General features: G+C 38.2%; 1 protein-coding gene and 1 long non-coding RNA gene across 2 annotated transcripts; both read left to right on the top strand.

The window, feature by feature from the left end:
* Positions 1-8,551: 8,551 nt before the first annotated feature.
* Positions 8,552-9,682, top strand: LOC110926013 (cytosolic sulfotransferase 12). Its single transcript, XM_022169789.2, has one exon. The coding sequence runs from the start codon at positions 8,552-8,554 to the stop codon at positions 9,524-9,526; it is 975 nt and encodes a 324-aa protein (XP_022025481.1). The 3' UTR covers positions 9,527-9,682.
* A 3,045-nt stretch (positions 9,683-12,727) lies between these two features.
* LOC118487140 lies at positions 12,728-13,287 on the top strand. Its single transcript, XR_004880428.1, has 2 exons — positions 12,728-12,855; positions 12,956-13,287. It is a non-coding gene; the product is annotated as an uncharacterized LOC118487140 (long non-coding RNA).
* The last annotated feature ends 3,825 nt before the right edge of the window (positions 13,288-17,112 follow it).

Below are 17,112 nucleotides of genomic sequence, written 5' to 3'. Positions count from 1 at the left end.
TTTGTAAACTTTGAATTTTATTGATTTTGTGTGCCATTGGATATGTTCATAGTCCAACTTAGCAATGCACAGGACTAGATATTAACCTATCTTCGTGATGTAGAATAATAAAATTGAGGACAGGGTAACCAGTCAAAACAAGTTTATGTAGACATAAGCAATTGAATCTTGGTTTAAAATATTGTTTCTGAGGCGTGAGGCCTCTGAAGTGCTGACAAAAACACTTCACCCTACCTGAAGTGAAGCAATCCCTAAAAGCGGGTCGGACTTGGGAATGTGGGGGGTATTAATTAGGTAGAAACTATAGCTTTTAGTTTAAACGTATGCCAAACATTAAAATAAACGTTACTGGTTTGGTTTTTTTCATATGTTATGATTCTTGAAAATATGAAAGTCACTTTTATGGTTTCTTTATGCTTTTCTGGATGTATAAGAGTTTGTTCATAATACCACATATATAAATAAATGGGGAAAGTGTATATGGTTTTGTTAGGCATGTAACTTGGACTCAATATGTCGTTTTGAGTGAATGGAGTTAAAACTAATGTGATCTTTCATTCTTTCTATCAGCTATCCACATTGATTAAATAATATTTTTCACTAATCTCGAATAAGAATACAACTGCTAGTTTGATTAAATGTTGAATACATACTAAGATTTAAGGATTTCTCAAATTGTATTCAAATAGGAGTTCTCTATTATTTAGCCTGTACAGAGTGAAAATGCTACAGTAATTTATCGAGTGAAAACACATGTGAACATGTAGGTTGCTATCATACAAAAGTTATTGATGTCAGAATGCTACCCAAATAAGTGGAATTAAAACCTACTTGATTCATCTACCTTGACTTTTTTACTTGCATAATAACATCAACACCAACAGATAGAAATTGCACATACAAAGCAAAACCCTAGAAATATTTTTCTAAATAACAGCAACATCAAAAGACATCAAATTTCACATTATTTAACTGGTGCTAAAAAAATCACTAATTTGCCATCAGATCACTATGCCAATTAATCCGATTTATTGCCATATTAACTAATCATCATATCATAATTAACTGGTGCTAAAAATCACTAATTGGACAATCACATAAGGGATTGAGAAACTGATTAATTTAAAAATCACTGATGATCATCTGTAAGAACCGACAACAAACTCTTGAAAATACAGGTGAGAGTAGAGAAGACAACAACTGCGATAACAATCGCCACAACAATCTTCACAAACCCTAAAACTAATACAGAGAGTGAATGGGTAAAATGTGAGAGAAGAACTGAACAACTGAGCTGATAACTACCCGTTTAGATGTGCGGCCATAAGAAATTACATCCAGGTCCAAAAGTTTGGCTGAAGATGATCCCAGTCCTTCTAGATTTACAGTTTACACCCTCCATCTATGTAACCTGTTGCAACAACTTGTAACAACTTAACAACTTTCATGAGCAGACAAAAAATACAAGCCCAAATACAATATGAGCCCAATATCCAAAATGAGCCCAGAAAACGTGAACAGTAACACAAGCCCAAATGGATGACCAACAACTTATAACATTTTAACATGTAATTTACGTAGCTAACGTGTTAAGCCATCTTTTCTTAGTTATCCGCATATATTATTATCTTTCATTCATGATATTAATGGGATTTAAAAACTTTTCATACTTCTATGTTTATCTTTTATAAACTATGTTGGGTGTGGTTAGGGTCTTGAACACATTTAGTTAGCCATATGCACGTCTTGGGTTAAGCCCACAATATTATACTAAGTGAAGGAGCACAAAAGCATATAGGATTATCGTCGTTTCTGATCCATTCCACTTACACGCTAGTCTACAATCTAATACTCTACTTTAGCGCCTCTAATGTAGTGTTAGGTATATAAAAATGGTAGGTGGAATGGAATGAACTATTATAAGAGAATAAAAAGAGTGTGTTTGGTTGGTCAACGTAATGGAATCACCCATTACATAAGTCATTCCATTCCCTCAAATTCATTCCATCCACTCCCACTGTTTTTTTTTTTCCATTTCATTCCTTCTCTCAGCCTACGTCACAAACACCGCTCATCACCTCCACCATCTACCACCACCACCTGCCGTCGTCACCACATGCCACCAACCTCCGCCGACCACCACCGTCCTCCGGCGCCACCGTCGCCCGCCGCCGCCACCGCCGCCCGCAGCCATCGACTACCTTCGCTGCCACCCGCCACCCCAAACCACCGCCACCCCGACCACTACAGTCACCCTCCGCCGACCACCACCACCATCCTCTGCTGCCACCACCCCTGCTACCATCGACCACCACCACCCATCATCGTCGCCGTCGCCACCACCACTCGTCGCCACCACCATCGACCACCATTGCCACCACCCTTCACCACCCACCGTCATCGTTGCCACCACCATCGTCGCCACCCCGCAACCACCGACAACCGTCACACCGACCACTACCTCCACCCTCCGCCAACCACCACCACTATCATCTGCGGCTCCCACCTGCTACCATCAACCACCACCACCCACTGTCGTCGCCCCCACCATCACCGCAACCTGCCACCGCAGACCACCGCCAACCCCGACCATCGCCACCGCCGCCGCTAACAACCGCCACCCACCACTGCTACCACAAACCACCGCCGCCCATCGCTGCCACCGCCACCACCCATCGCCGATTTACTTCATTCCTCTTTTATTACCTACCAAACAACACAATGTTATGATTTATTCCTTTCCAGCATGGTAACCAAATAAGACTATGAAATGTAATGATCCATTTCATTCCATTACCTCATCCATTCCATTCCCTCATCTATTCCATTACGCCATACCAAACAGACCCTAAGTGTATGTCTTAAAGTCTTGGTTCTTAGGTCATCTGTGGTCATAAAACCCCTTTAGGGGCGTTATGTGACAAGTGGCACGACACGTCATACAAGGGCTTTATGGGGCGTTATATCACTAGAGCGCGTAGTCATAAAACCCCTACGTCATCATTACTCAATTAATTAATTTTCCATTTTTTATATTTTTAATTAATGTATTTTATTATAAATAACATATTTTTACTCCTTTAATTTGTCAAAATAAAAATAACTAAACCTATTTTTAATTTAAATTAAACTTTAAAACATTAAAATATATAACTAAATTGTAAGATGTATTAGAGTTAATTACTGGTTTCGTCCTTGTGGTTTGTCAAAAATCACTATTTCAGTCCATTAGTTTAAAAATTACGATTTCAGCCCCTGTGGTTTCACTTTCGTAACCATTTCAGTCCACCTCGTAACCATTTTAGTCCCTGTACTAACATAATAAATGGATTGAAATGGTTACGCAAGTGAAACCATATGGACTGAAATGGTTACGAAAGTGAAACCACAGGGACTGAAATCTCAATTTTTAAACTAATGGACTGGAATAGTGATTTTTGATAAACCACAGGTACGAAAACAATAATTAACTCGATGTATTATTTAAAACTAAAACAAATTTGAAGGATCTTTTTAAAATAAAAAACAAAATTTAAGGGTAATATTTAACACTAAAGCAAACTTGAGTGATTTAAAAGTTATAAAATAAACAATTGAACTCGTTCCTTCTTCCTTCTTCGTTACCTACAACAAAAATAGAAACAGAGCATTACAAACAAGTGAAGGCTAGTTGATGATGATACATGCTTCACATATACAAGAAATAATTAGAAAAGTTGAATTTCCTTCTCCCTCTCACGTCGCTATGCATCACGCTGCCAACCCAAAACACCCCCATAACCGCCTGTTATGGTGTGGTTGGCGCTATGGGGCGTCATCCCTCACAAAACCTCCTGGTTCGCGCCCCACTATGCACTCTTGTAGTACCAATCCTAGTGTGTACATGTAAACATAACTTCCCACCATATTAAAATCGTTGGATGGATCAATCATAGATTCATAGTGTTTATTGTTTGGTTCTTTATTTATTAATATATCTTTCTTTATTTTTTTATTACAAATTTACTGTCTATTTTTTCGTTATATGTAGCATACGGATATGATCATCATACCAAACTGATAAAATTATTACGAAAAATATGCTAGTCCAGGCCCGGCCCGGAGGGTGTGCAGAGTGGGCCACCGAACAGGGCCCAAAAGTTTTAGGGGCCCAAAATAAATTTGTTTCTTTCGTAATATGTATATAAATAATATACAAACCTAACTGGTCTATATATTGAATGTAGCTTAGATGGTTGAGCTATTGTTTAGCAAAGTTGAGGTGTGCAGATCGAAACCCAGGATCTCCAAATCTTTTTGTTATTTTTGTAAAACATGCATTTGGACCTTTTTTTCCTTCATACCCATGGGCTTTTTAGCTTTCATGTTAAAAACAACCCAAGATAAGATTTACTAACAAAGTTTTATAATAATAGGCATTTGTTTTTTTTTTTTATTATAGCATTTCATTCAATTTTATTAGGTTTTTGTTTATTTTTTTCAATTGAACTGTTTTTTTTTTCTCTCAAAAAATGATTTTCACAATATTATCAATGAAAAGGTTTTAATTAATATCCTTATGTTTTCACCCATTTATCGTCTTATTACAAAAACATTTATATCTAAGTTTATATTTAGGGCCCCTATTTTTTACTCGCACAAGGCCCTAATTGGCCACCGACTTCTCGGGGACGGCCCTGTGCTAGTCTAACATATAACAGGGATCCATGCACACCCATGAATCATAGCTGTCTAACATGTTATAAGTTGTTTAATTCAAAACAACATCTTTTAAGAGTTGAGTTATAATGCGATTTAAAAATAAGAAGCGTAAGAAGCCACCAGAGAGTGACAAGTGTCATTGGAGAAATTAAATGGAAAGGATAATTTTGTCTACAAGAGAAAAGAGAATATGTACATGCAAGTCACATGCTATTTTCCCCCCAATTTTTAAACGTCCGTAGCTTTTTTATACATCATTTGTTTTTGAAAAAAATTATACCATAAAATCGAGTGTTTTTTATCTTTAATATGAGTACCATATTGTTATATGTTTCAAAAAAAAAAAACAAAACCCAGTTACATATTACACAATGGACATGATGTAAAACACAATGTAAAGTAGATCAAAAACACAATCAATGACAACAGATAAAGACACAATGGACAACATACTAAAACACAATGACCATAACGTATAACACAATGACGATAACATATAACACAATAAATATCAGACTAAATAAAAACACAATTGATGACAACAGATAAAAGACACAATTAATGACAGCAGATAAAAGACACAATGAAGAGCAGTTAAAACACAATAGAAAACAAACTAAAAACACAATACATAACAAACTAAAAACACAATACACAACAAACTAAAACACAATGAACAAGATAATAAAAAAAAATGAACAAATTATTAAAACACAATGGAAAACATATTAAACACAATGACCATAACGTATAACACAATGACGATAACATATAACACAATAAATATCAGACTAAATAAAAACACAATTGATGATAACAGATAAAAGACACAATTAATGACAGCAGATAAAAGACACAATGGAGAGCAGTTAAAACACAATAGGAAACAAACTAAAAACACAATACACAACCAACTAAAAACACAATACACAACAAACTAGAACACAATGAACAATATAATAAAAAAAAATTGAACAAATTATTAAAACACAATGGAAAACATATTAAACACAATGACTTGAACTAATAACACAATTTATAGAAAACCCAGATATAACACCATTTTCATTGTGTCATATATTGTGTTATAGGTTCTTATAAAAACGCAATGGATAGAACCCAAATTAACATTGTGTTATAGGTTTTGATGATAACACAATATATAGAAACTCTACTAAAACGTAATGACCAAATTTAGTTAAAAGACACAATGAACTGAACCTTTAACACAATGCGAAAAAACCCAGTAAAAATGAAAATTTTTATTTTATTTTTATATGATAATATGGTACTCATATTAAAGATAAAAAACGCTCGTTATTATGGTGAAAATTAAAAAAGATGTCGTATGAAAAAGTTATGGACGTTTTAAATCGATGGGGGAATTGGCATGTGACTTGCATGTGGAGAGAGAAAATCCATAAATATAGGATTCCCTTTATGCCCTTCTATTATATTCTTTTCCCTATAACTAATCTCAACCCTACAATTCTAAGATCAATGGATTAGAAACCTTCTTACCCTTCTTATTTATTTTATCCTTTATATTTGATCCCAACCCCATCTTTTAATAGAGGCTTTTATACATATCTCCTTATTTAAAACCATAATTACTCTACATACTTACCCGATCTAAAATTTAAATTATACACGTTCCCTTCCTATAGTAAAATGACACAAATACTCTTTCAGACATAAAAAAAAAAAAGAAAAGAAAACTATACCTGAATTTCCATTGTGAATGAAGGCTGAATAATGATGCAAATTATATGTTCACGAGGAACATTTAATCAAAAGTTAATTACACAGATGGATCTTATGGTTTATAGCTAGTTTGACCTTTGGATACTAACTTTTTTTAACAGCTTTGAGGCTTGTGATTATCAGTTTGTAACGTGTTTGGGTATTAACACTAACTTCTATTAGTTATTCTGTTAAATTTGAGTGGAATGACTAAAATACCCTTTTTAACTATAGGGACCATTTATGTAATTAACTTAATTTCAAACCAGGGACCATTTTTGTAATTACTCTAAATTAAAAGTATAAACCCTATCCCAGTCCAGTCCCCCTCACATCTGCACCACCGCATCACCATCCCCACGAATGCCCCCACCTAGTCGGAATCCTACAAGAGAATATTAATTGGAATTGGGCTTAAATTGGTTGGAACTTAATCGGACTTTTGTAATGTAGCAGCAGTCCACGAAAGCAATTAAAAATAAGCAGCAGTGGCGGATCACATAGCAGTTTTCGCAGACGACAGTTTTGGAGAGTGCTTGACGAGGGGAGCAACTAACAGTTTTTGTCGGGATAAAATGGGTTTTAGATAGATATGGGGTGGAGATAATACTTATCGCTAGAGAGAATGAGTTATATCGTTTAGATAATGAGTTTCGGGGTTTGTCGGATTCCTACCGGATTCGCCTCGCCGGAGAAAGGATTGATCGTACTAGACAGTTTTTAAACGGGATAAAGTTCAAGATTCTGATATGTTTCGGGTGGAGATAAGGGTTATCGCTAAAAAGAACGACTTAAAACTGCTAGATAAACAATTCTGGAGTCGTTGGAATCCGGCGAACTAACCGGACATTTTAACAAGAAGGCGCTGCTGCTCTTTTTTTCAAATTTCATGTTTTGTGTTTTTGACAAAAAGTCCCTACAGTTTCTTAGGGGCCGTTTAGTTCGCGGAATATTTTGGAATTGGAATTGGAATTGAAAATTGTTGGAATTGGAATCTCAATTCTATTTTTGTTGTGTTTGGTTGTCAAATGATTATGGAATCCATCACCCCGACACCCACAACCTCCGGTTTGGGTCGAAATGGTACAGGTAAGAAACCATACGGGTCGAAACGGTACGGGTCAAAATGGTTCGCGACGAAACGGTACGGGTCGAAACGATTCGCATCCGCCTCGAAACCGTTCGCGTCGAAACGGTATGGGCCGAAACAGTTCGCTATGAAACGGTTCGCGTCGAAACGGTTCGTGTCAAAACGGTTTGCGTCGAAACGGTTCGATTCGAAACGGTACGGGTCGAAACAGTTCGATCCGAAACGGTACGGGTCGAAACAGTTCGGATTGAAACGGGACGGGTCGAAAGCGTTCGGGTGAAAGCGGTCAAAGATTCCAATGAATTTACTTTAATTCCTTAGGATAGTGGAAGGATTTTGAATTTGAAGGAATTGATGCCTAATTACAATTCCAATTCCATTATCAATCAAACACATGAAGATTGGAATTGAGATTCCAATTCCATCGAATTCTGTGAACCAAACAGAGTAAGAAATGGAATTTAGATTCCAATTCCCTTAAATTCCATTGAATTCCTACGAACCAAATACCCCCTTAGTATTTTTAAAACACTTAACAGAAAGGCATGTTTGGTCCTTTGCAATATCATTATACTTAATTACACAAATGGTCAATGTAGGTAAAAAGGGTATTTTAGTCATTCCACTCAAATTTAACAGAATAATTAATAGAAGTTAGTGTTAATACCCAAACTCGTTACAAACTAATAATCACAAGCCTCAAACCTGTTAAAAAAAGTTAGTTTCCAAAAGCAAAACTAGCTATAAACCACAGGCCTATTTGTGTAATTAACTCTTTAATCAAATTATCTATTAAATCCGATCATTTAAATATATGGTAAGCGATTAGGAGAAAAAGGACAAAGAGTTGAGCAAAAATTAAATGAAAAGCCAATTACCAAATGTTCTCTACAATAAAAATAAAAGTTAAATAAAATACGATAAAAAGAGTTAACTTATATTAGGCCTTGTAATATTTGTTATTTTGCACTCAACATTCTATTGAAACTAATCTCTATGCAGACATCCCAACCCTCTATGCCAAAATATATAAAAGAAGATGAACTGAGTCAGGAATGCAAGAGCCTACTTTCCACTCTTTCTACTGAAAGTGGATGGGTTTCTAGTGCAACAACTCTATACAATTATCAAGGTTTCTGGCATCATGCTAGGCAATTGCAAGGAGTCCTTTCATGCCAAAAACACTTTCAGGCTCAAGACACTGATATTCTTCTTGTTACAACTCCAAAATCAGGCACTACCTGGTTAAAAGCCATCTTGTTTAGCCTACTAAATCGTACCCGTTTCCAACCAACCCAAGATGATCACCCATTACTCTCAAACAACCCACATACGCTCGAGCCTTTCTTGGAGCCTAGTCTCTACCTCAAGGATGAGAACCCGGATCTTTCATCCTTCGCATCTCCGAGACTCTTTTCCACTCATTTACCATATATATCATTACCAAAATCCGTTCAGGATTCAAAATGCAAGCTTGTTTATCTTTGTAGAAATCCTAAAGACATTTTCATATCTTTTTGGGCTTACACAAACAAGTTCAGGCTCCAAGATGTGGGGACTAACTCACTTGAAGAAGTTTTTAAGAAGTTCTGTGAAGGGGTGAGCTTGTATGGACCATTTTGGGATCACATGCTAGGTTATTGGCATGAAAGCTTAAAGAATCCAGAAAATGTTTATTTTCTAACATATGAGGAGATGAAAGAGCAACCAGATCTTCATTTGAGGAAACTTGCTGACTTTTTAGGGTGTCCGTTTTCACCAAAAGAAGTGAAAGAAAATATGGTTGATGCTATTTTGAAAATTTGTAGCTTTGATAATATGAGTAATCTGAAGGTGAATAAGGAAGGGAAGCTTCCATCAGGCATAAATAACAGTGCATTTTTTCGAAAAGGTGAAGTTGGTGATTGGAAAAACTATCTGACAACGGAAATGGTAGAGCGTCTTGACAAGATTTGTGAAGAAAAGTTAGATGGTTCAGGTTTGAAATTTTAGTTTCCTTTGGTGTGTGTTCTTTTTGTTCTCGAATGTTTTTTCAATTGCTTGCATGTGTGATCTGGTGGAGAAATTGGCGAAGAAGTGTGTTTTCCCACCAACTTTGTACACAAATACTTGTATGTAATTGTGATTAATATAATTATTATTTATCGAGTTTGTGTTCTAATATGTGCGAGCTTCACCATGACCAAAACGTGTCTAAAACGCATTTAAGATGAATGATATAGCAATACTCGAAATTGTAATTGTTTGAAGTTGTGAAAGTAGTGAAATTTAGAGAAAGGAAGAGTAGCATGAGTCGGAACTTTTCCCCGAACAAACCTTGAATTGATTTAAAAAGAAAAGCACTCATTAGATATTGTTTACTCACACAGATTATTTTTATTAGTTATAACGATCATGTAAGTGTTAATGTTATTCCCTTTCTGAAATAAATATAATATGCATTTAGTTATTTTTTAAATAAATCAATGGTATATTAAGGGTCTGGTTATCCACACATCCCCTAAATTTATCCACACATCCCCTAACCCTATACACCCCTCATTGCCCTATACGCCTGAAAATGGACCCACCTGATAAGCCCCTCATTGCCCTATACGTTTACTTTTTGGTTACTTTTTCACACATCCTATTAATTGTCAATGATTGGGTGTCAGCCAATAATTGCCCAATCATTGACTCTTTTGTGTGGAATAAAATTGGGGGGATGTGTGGGTATGAAATATTATTTAAAAAAAAACTTTATATATATATTTTTTTTAAATTGTTGTTAAAATAAAAAAATATAAACATTTATATTTATTATTATTTATTGTTATAAATGGAAGGTATATAAATGTCATTTTTTATTTAATATATTTAGAAAAATGGCAATATTTTTATTAGTTAATTATTATTATAAAACGTCAATATTTTTTATAATTAATATTATAAAACTTCTACATTTTTTATCAAGTGTTAGTATAAAACGTCAACTTTTTTTAAATTAGTATTATATAACTTCTACATTTTTTATCAACTCTTAGTATAAAACGTCACCATTTTTTTTAATTAGTATTATAAAACTTCTACATTTTTTTTATCAAGTGTTATTATAAAACGTCACCATTTTTTTTTAATTAGTATTATAAAACTTCTACATTTTTTTTATCAAGTGTTATTATAAAACCTCACCATTTTTTTAATTAGTATTATAAAACTTCTACATTTTTTTTATCAAGTGTTATTCTAAAACGTAAAATTCTCTATAATCCAAAACGCAAATGTAAGTGAACATTGTTTGATAAAATAACACAAAACACAACACTTTCATACAAAATTTAATACAATACATAGCCGAAACCCTAAATCGCTAACTATTACATATTATTACTTAGATTCACACGAACCCGTTGTGTATCTGAATCAGGTTCTCAAATAAACCGTGAAATCGAACAGTTTCTTCGTACAACTGTGGCTAATGGAAATGCATGAAAAATATGATGAAGAAGTTGATTCTCGATTTGATGAACCTGTTCTTATGACAAACCCTTCATCAATTGAGATTTTAAATACAAGGCAATGTCGTGAGTTGGGAATAGAATCGGTTATTTCATCGCGCGTCTGAACCGACTTTTAAACCGGACGGAATCTACGAAGAAACTGTTCGATTTCACGGTTTATTTGAGAACCTGATTCAGATACACAACGGTCTCTTTGCTTCGTCCACTAGAACTATTTGTGTATGCATTCTTTTGGTTGTTAACTACCAAAAGAATGCATACACAAATAGTTCTAGTGGACGAAGCAAAGAGGCCGTTGTGTATCTGAATCAGGTTCTCAAACAAACCGTGAAATTGAACAGCTTCTTCGTAGATTCCGTCCGGTTTAAAAGCCGGTTCAGACGCGTAATGGTATATGGTGATCACGGAACTACAAGGCGTCGGTAGATGCCGGTGACGGAACTGTCGCGCGTCGGTAGATGCTATCAAGACTACACCGGGTGACCTGGCTATTGATGTTGGATGATGCATCCCCCACCGCCAAGCACCTCACCCTAGACCGACGTCCCGGCTCATGAATCTGAAATATGAACGCATTGCACTTCTCCATAAAAATTACGTTTCCACCACCGTCAAAACACCGACTTTCGATATCCTGTTAAAAAACATAGAATTATAGTGTTAGACTCGATATTAGAAATTATATTGTAAAATATAATAAACAAACAACACCACCACCACCACCAACACCACCACCACCACCACAGCTGACCACCCACCACCACCATAGCCGACCACCCACTACCACCATAGCCGACCACCCACTACCACCATAGCCGACCACCCACTACCACCACAACCGACCACCCACCACCATAGCCGACCACCCACAACCTAACCACTACCAAAACCACCATCCCAACTACCACAACACACCACCACCACCACCACCACCTACCACCCTCAACCACCACAGCCTACCACCCACAACACAACACCACCTCACCACCGTCAACCACCACAACCTACCACCCTCAACCACCACAACCCACCACCTCAACCACCACATCCCACCACCTCACCACAAACACCACAGCCTACCACCCACAACACCACAACAGCCACCACTGACTACACAACACCACCACCACCACCACTGTCAACCACCACCTAACCACCCAAAACCACCACAGCCCACCACCCACAAAACAACACAACCGTCAACCACAAAAACCCACCAAAATCAGAGAAAAAATGAAAATTAAACATAAAAATACAGAATACGAACAAACCTTAAATACTCCAAGCGTATGGAGCGATACGAGAGCGATAACAATACGAGAGACAAAGAATCTGTGCGTGTGTGTGTACTTCCGGATCTTCATCGTGTGGTCCAACGTTGGTCTCGTGTGGTCCAAGAACTTTTTGGGGATCTAGTTGGGTGAATATCTGACTAAGCATGAGCCTTAACCTCCATAAATTAGTTAAAGAAAGGGTAACCCGTTACTTTTTCTGAAAAGGTGTCAGTGTATACGACCGTATAGGTCAATGTGAGGCATATACACCACCTAACTTTTTTTATACGGACCTCATAGCACTATGTGAGGCATATGTATTTACTTTTTCTGAAAAAGTGGTTGGATTTTGTACTTTATACGCATCTCATTGTGCTATGAGTGGCGTATTGATTCTTTTTTTTCTAATATTACGTACGAGAAAGTGTAATCCATATCCATTTTTACATTCACAATGGTTATGTGTAGATGTGGAAGGCAAGCTGGGATAAAAACATCTTGGACGGATATTAATCCTGGGCGTCAATTTTACACCTGCGTGCAATTGGTATGTACTTTAAAAACATCTTGATGCAATGGTTGTTGTAACTTATGCATTATGGTTTGTATAGTGGTAATGATATATATTAATTTGCCTTCGGTTTCAGCGTTCTCGGTGCAAATTCTTTGCGTGGATCGACCCTCCCATGTGTCCTCGGTCAGTTCAAGTCATCCGAGGTTTGATGGATACGAAAGCATTACTTGAAAACGAAGTCAAGTTTTTGAGAGAGGAGGTTCGAATGTATAAAGAGCAAGTAGCAGAAATGGAAAATAAAAATCCAAGGGTCGTTCTTAATAGGGACACCTGTTTGATAATCTGTTGGATTTTGTTTTTTTGTCCGTATTTGTATTTGTCGTTAGCCGTATTTAAGTTTATGCAACTTATGTAAACGAATGTAATGACTCTCGTATTTTGGTTATTTAGCGGAATGTTATGTCTTGAGAGTTTATGCAACTTATAATAATAAAACATATGCACATTTAAAAAAACGATGTTATATCTTATGAAATGAATTTTGTGTATTATAAAATGTCAAATTTTTTATTTACCAATTATTATAATGTCTTTAATTATTGGGTACACAAAACACGAAACACCGTTTTATATTAATACACAAAACATGTCATTTTAATACAAAATGTAATGACTAAACCCTGAACCCTAAACCCTAAACCCTAAATCGCTAACTGTTACATATTATTAAATTCTTGCAAACTGTATCGGTTATTCAGATCTCTATTTGGTCACCATATTGCTGCTATCAAGTTTAAGGATGCATTCCATGGTAAACCATCGACCTGATCTGGCACTCCCTCGTTGTTGCTGAAGAATTCTCAGTAACCGGTTCCAGAACATGAAGAACCCCTCGAGGTTGCTCATGCAGAAGCATTGTCATTGGTAGAGGTGGAAGAACATTCCAGTTCACCCTCACAGTCACCGGTAAATATTTACTTCCACCGTCACAGACTGTGGGTGCAGAAGCATTGTCGTTGGTGGACGTTCCGGTGCATGAATCCGGAATACGAACGCAGTTAAGCGTTTGAATCTGAAATATGAACGCAGTGTACTTCTTCATAAGAATTACGTTACCACCACCGTCAAAACACCGACTTTCGATATCCTGTTAATAAAACATACATTTATAGCATTAGACCCGACATCCGAAAATATATTGTTAAAAATAATAAATATAATAATAAAAATAACATATGCATATTTAAAAAAAATGATGATATAAGTCTAGACCCGACAAACGTGTCGGGCTGGGAGTCGGGTAGGGTTACGCTACCACCACAACCACCACCACCACCATAGCCGTCCATCACCACCACCACCACAACAACCACCACCACCACCACAACCGTCAATCACCACCACCACCACCACAGCCGTCAATCACCACAACCACCACCACCACAACCACCACCACCACAACCATAACCACTACCACAACCACCACCACCACAACCATAACCACTACCACTACCACCACCACCACAACTACCACCACCACAACCATAACCACTACCACCACCACCACAACCATCACCACCACCACAGCCGTCAATCACCACCACCACCACTACAGTCGTCAATCACCACAACCACTACCAGCACCACCACAACCGCCACCACCACAACCATAACCACTACCACTACCACTACCACCACCACCACAACCACCACCACCGCAACCATAACCACTACCACCACCACCACCACCAAAACCATCACCACCACCACAACCGTCAACCACCACCACCACCACCACAACCACGACCATTCCCCACCACAGTCAATCCCCCACCTTCGTCAATCCCCACCGCCACCAATCCCCCACCACCGTGAACCCCAACACCACCACAAACGGCGGAAATAAAACCAAAATATAAAAAAAGTTTGAAGATTAAGCAATAAAATTTGAAATACAAACTAACCTTCATCGTGTGGTCCAGAGTTTGTCTTGTGAAAATCGTGTGGTCTAGAGCGTTTGTGTGTGTATTCTTGGTGTTTTAGGGTAAGTTTTCAAATTTTAGATCTAGTTTACCCCTTTATTGAAGTTGGGAAAGTGTTTGTGTTCAATGAGAGCCGTATGGTTCAATGAGCACCTTAAAGTGTATGAAGTGTATAAATGAAATACTATAACCAATTTATCAGCTCCTGTACAGGAGGATAAACTGGTTAAGGCTTGTGTGTTCTATGCGAGGTGTACGAGTTCGAATCCCATGGGAGGTCGGTCCGATACAGAAGGACCCCTCCCTTTTTTTTGTGTAATTATAATTTTTCAAATCCAGTCCCTGAGGTTTGTTTTGCACAAGAACAGTCCCTGCACAGTTATTAAAAACTAACTGTAATTCTAATTTTTCAAATCCAGTCCCTGAAATTCTTATAACCGTTTATACCCCTTCTGCACATGCTTAGCATTTAAAAAAAAAGACCAATATACCCCTTCGTTATAAGAATCCTAATACCTTTAAAAAAGACCAATATACCCCTTCGTTATAAGAATCCCAATACCTATTTGTTCGTACAACATGACCCCTCCCTTTTTTTGTGTAATTATAATTTTTCAAATCCAGTCCCTGAGGTTTGTTTTGCACAAGAACAGTCCCTGCACAGTTATTAAAAACTAACTGTAATTCTAATTTTTCAAATCCAGTCCCTGAAATTCTTATAACCGTTTATACCCCTTCTGCACATGCTTAGCATTTTTAAAAAATACCAATATACGCCTTCGTTATAAGAATCCCAGTACCTTTAAAAAAGACCAATATACCCCTTCGTTATAAGAATCCCAATACCTATTTGTTCGTATAACCACATTAAACCCAAAATACAACATAGATGCTGATAAAATATTAAACATGTTACCATCCATACATGCGATAAAAGATTAAAGGTTTATACAAAAACAACCGGGCATACAACTAAACATAAATAACAAAAGACCAATAAATATTTGTTCGTACAACCACATTAAACGTCAAAATACAACCAAACGAAATAGATAAATACTACTCCTAAGCCATTTCCTCGTCACCGTCATCAGAACCACTATCCTCATAACGTATCAACTGCATCTGCGTGTCAGACGGGCCTGCCTGCGTGCCGGACGGGCTTGCCTGCGTGCTGGAAGGGCCTGCCTGCGTGCGGGACGGGCCGGCTTCCGAGCCGGACCCCGGATACACTCGTGGTTGTGGCGGGTCTCGAACCGGCAACCCCGCCTCGCTACGCCTATCAGCTTCGCTAGCCATCATCCACTCCATCATATCCTCCATCCGGTCCATCCGCCGATCCTGTAGCGCCAACCTCCCCATCATAGCCGTCTGACCCGCCACAAGCCTCTCGAGGAGACGCTGAGTGGACTGAGGCAACCTCACCGCATGATAGACGCGCCGAGGATGCTGTGACGGCTCCTGCGGATGCCCCTGCTCAACCTCAGGCTCGACGTCACCCTCTCCAACAGGCTCATCAACAACATGAGGCATATCCACCTCCGCAACGTCCAACAGATGTTGATGTACTAACGACTGGGCTATGAAAATCTGATCGTTCTCACCGACAAACCGATAACCAATGCCCGGAATGTTCAACGCCAAGTTCATCCCTCTCATCGTCCTAATACCCAAATACTCGAAAGGGGCAGGCGGTGGCAACTCACCGATGAATGGAAAATACCGACCGCAATGCTGGGCAATACGCGTGATGAACGCCCCTCCGTGCAATCCGCCACGCTTCTGACATCGGGAAAATGAGGCGAAATACTCCGCCAGGCAGCGATGGAGGGCGCACGGCGTCCCCGTGAATAAACAGTAAAGATAGAACAGGTCGTTTTTCGTGACCCACTCGTTGCTTTTGCCACACCCAGATATCGACGTGGCAATGCAACGGTGTATGTAGCGAACTAGTGGGTCAGTAATCAACGAGACACGGGCCTTATGACCGAAGGGTACATCACAGAGGGTGGGCCACCAAGCAAGCAACTGATCATCAGGCATAGATGTGATCGCGGTGGTATAAATATCCTGAACCAACTCCTCATCAGTGTAGAATCCGGTGGCCAAAGCAAACTGACGCAGCGACATATTCTGTCGCTCCCCGAATAATCAGAAAGTTACCTCGGCAGGGGGTGGTTCCACCATCGGATCGTCCATATCAGAGTTAGGCTACTCAGCAGGCCGTGGTCGATAGATAAACGTGGAGAGGAACTCCACCACCATAGGCCTATAAGAAGGCCCAGCCGCATAAAAAAACATACGATCC

The sequence above is a fragment of the Helianthus annuus genome, chromosome 15 (assembly GCF_002127325.2).
Source record: "Helianthus annuus cultivar XRQ/B chromosome 15, HanXRQr2.0-SUNRISE, whole genome shotgun sequence".
In the NCBI taxonomy this organism is placed as follows: domain Eukaryota; kingdom Viridiplantae; phylum Streptophyta; class Magnoliopsida; order Asterales; family Asteraceae; genus Helianthus; species Helianthus annuus.
Note: the sequence above shows the minus strand (reverse complement) of the source record. Positions and strands in the feature narration are given on the sequence as shown.

Bases quoted from the DNA above. Each gene is read 5' to 3' on its own strand.
- LOC110926013 (XM_022169789.2), top strand. From the start codon at position 8,552: ATGCCAAAATATATAAAAGAAGATGAACTGAGTCAGGAATGCAAGAGC.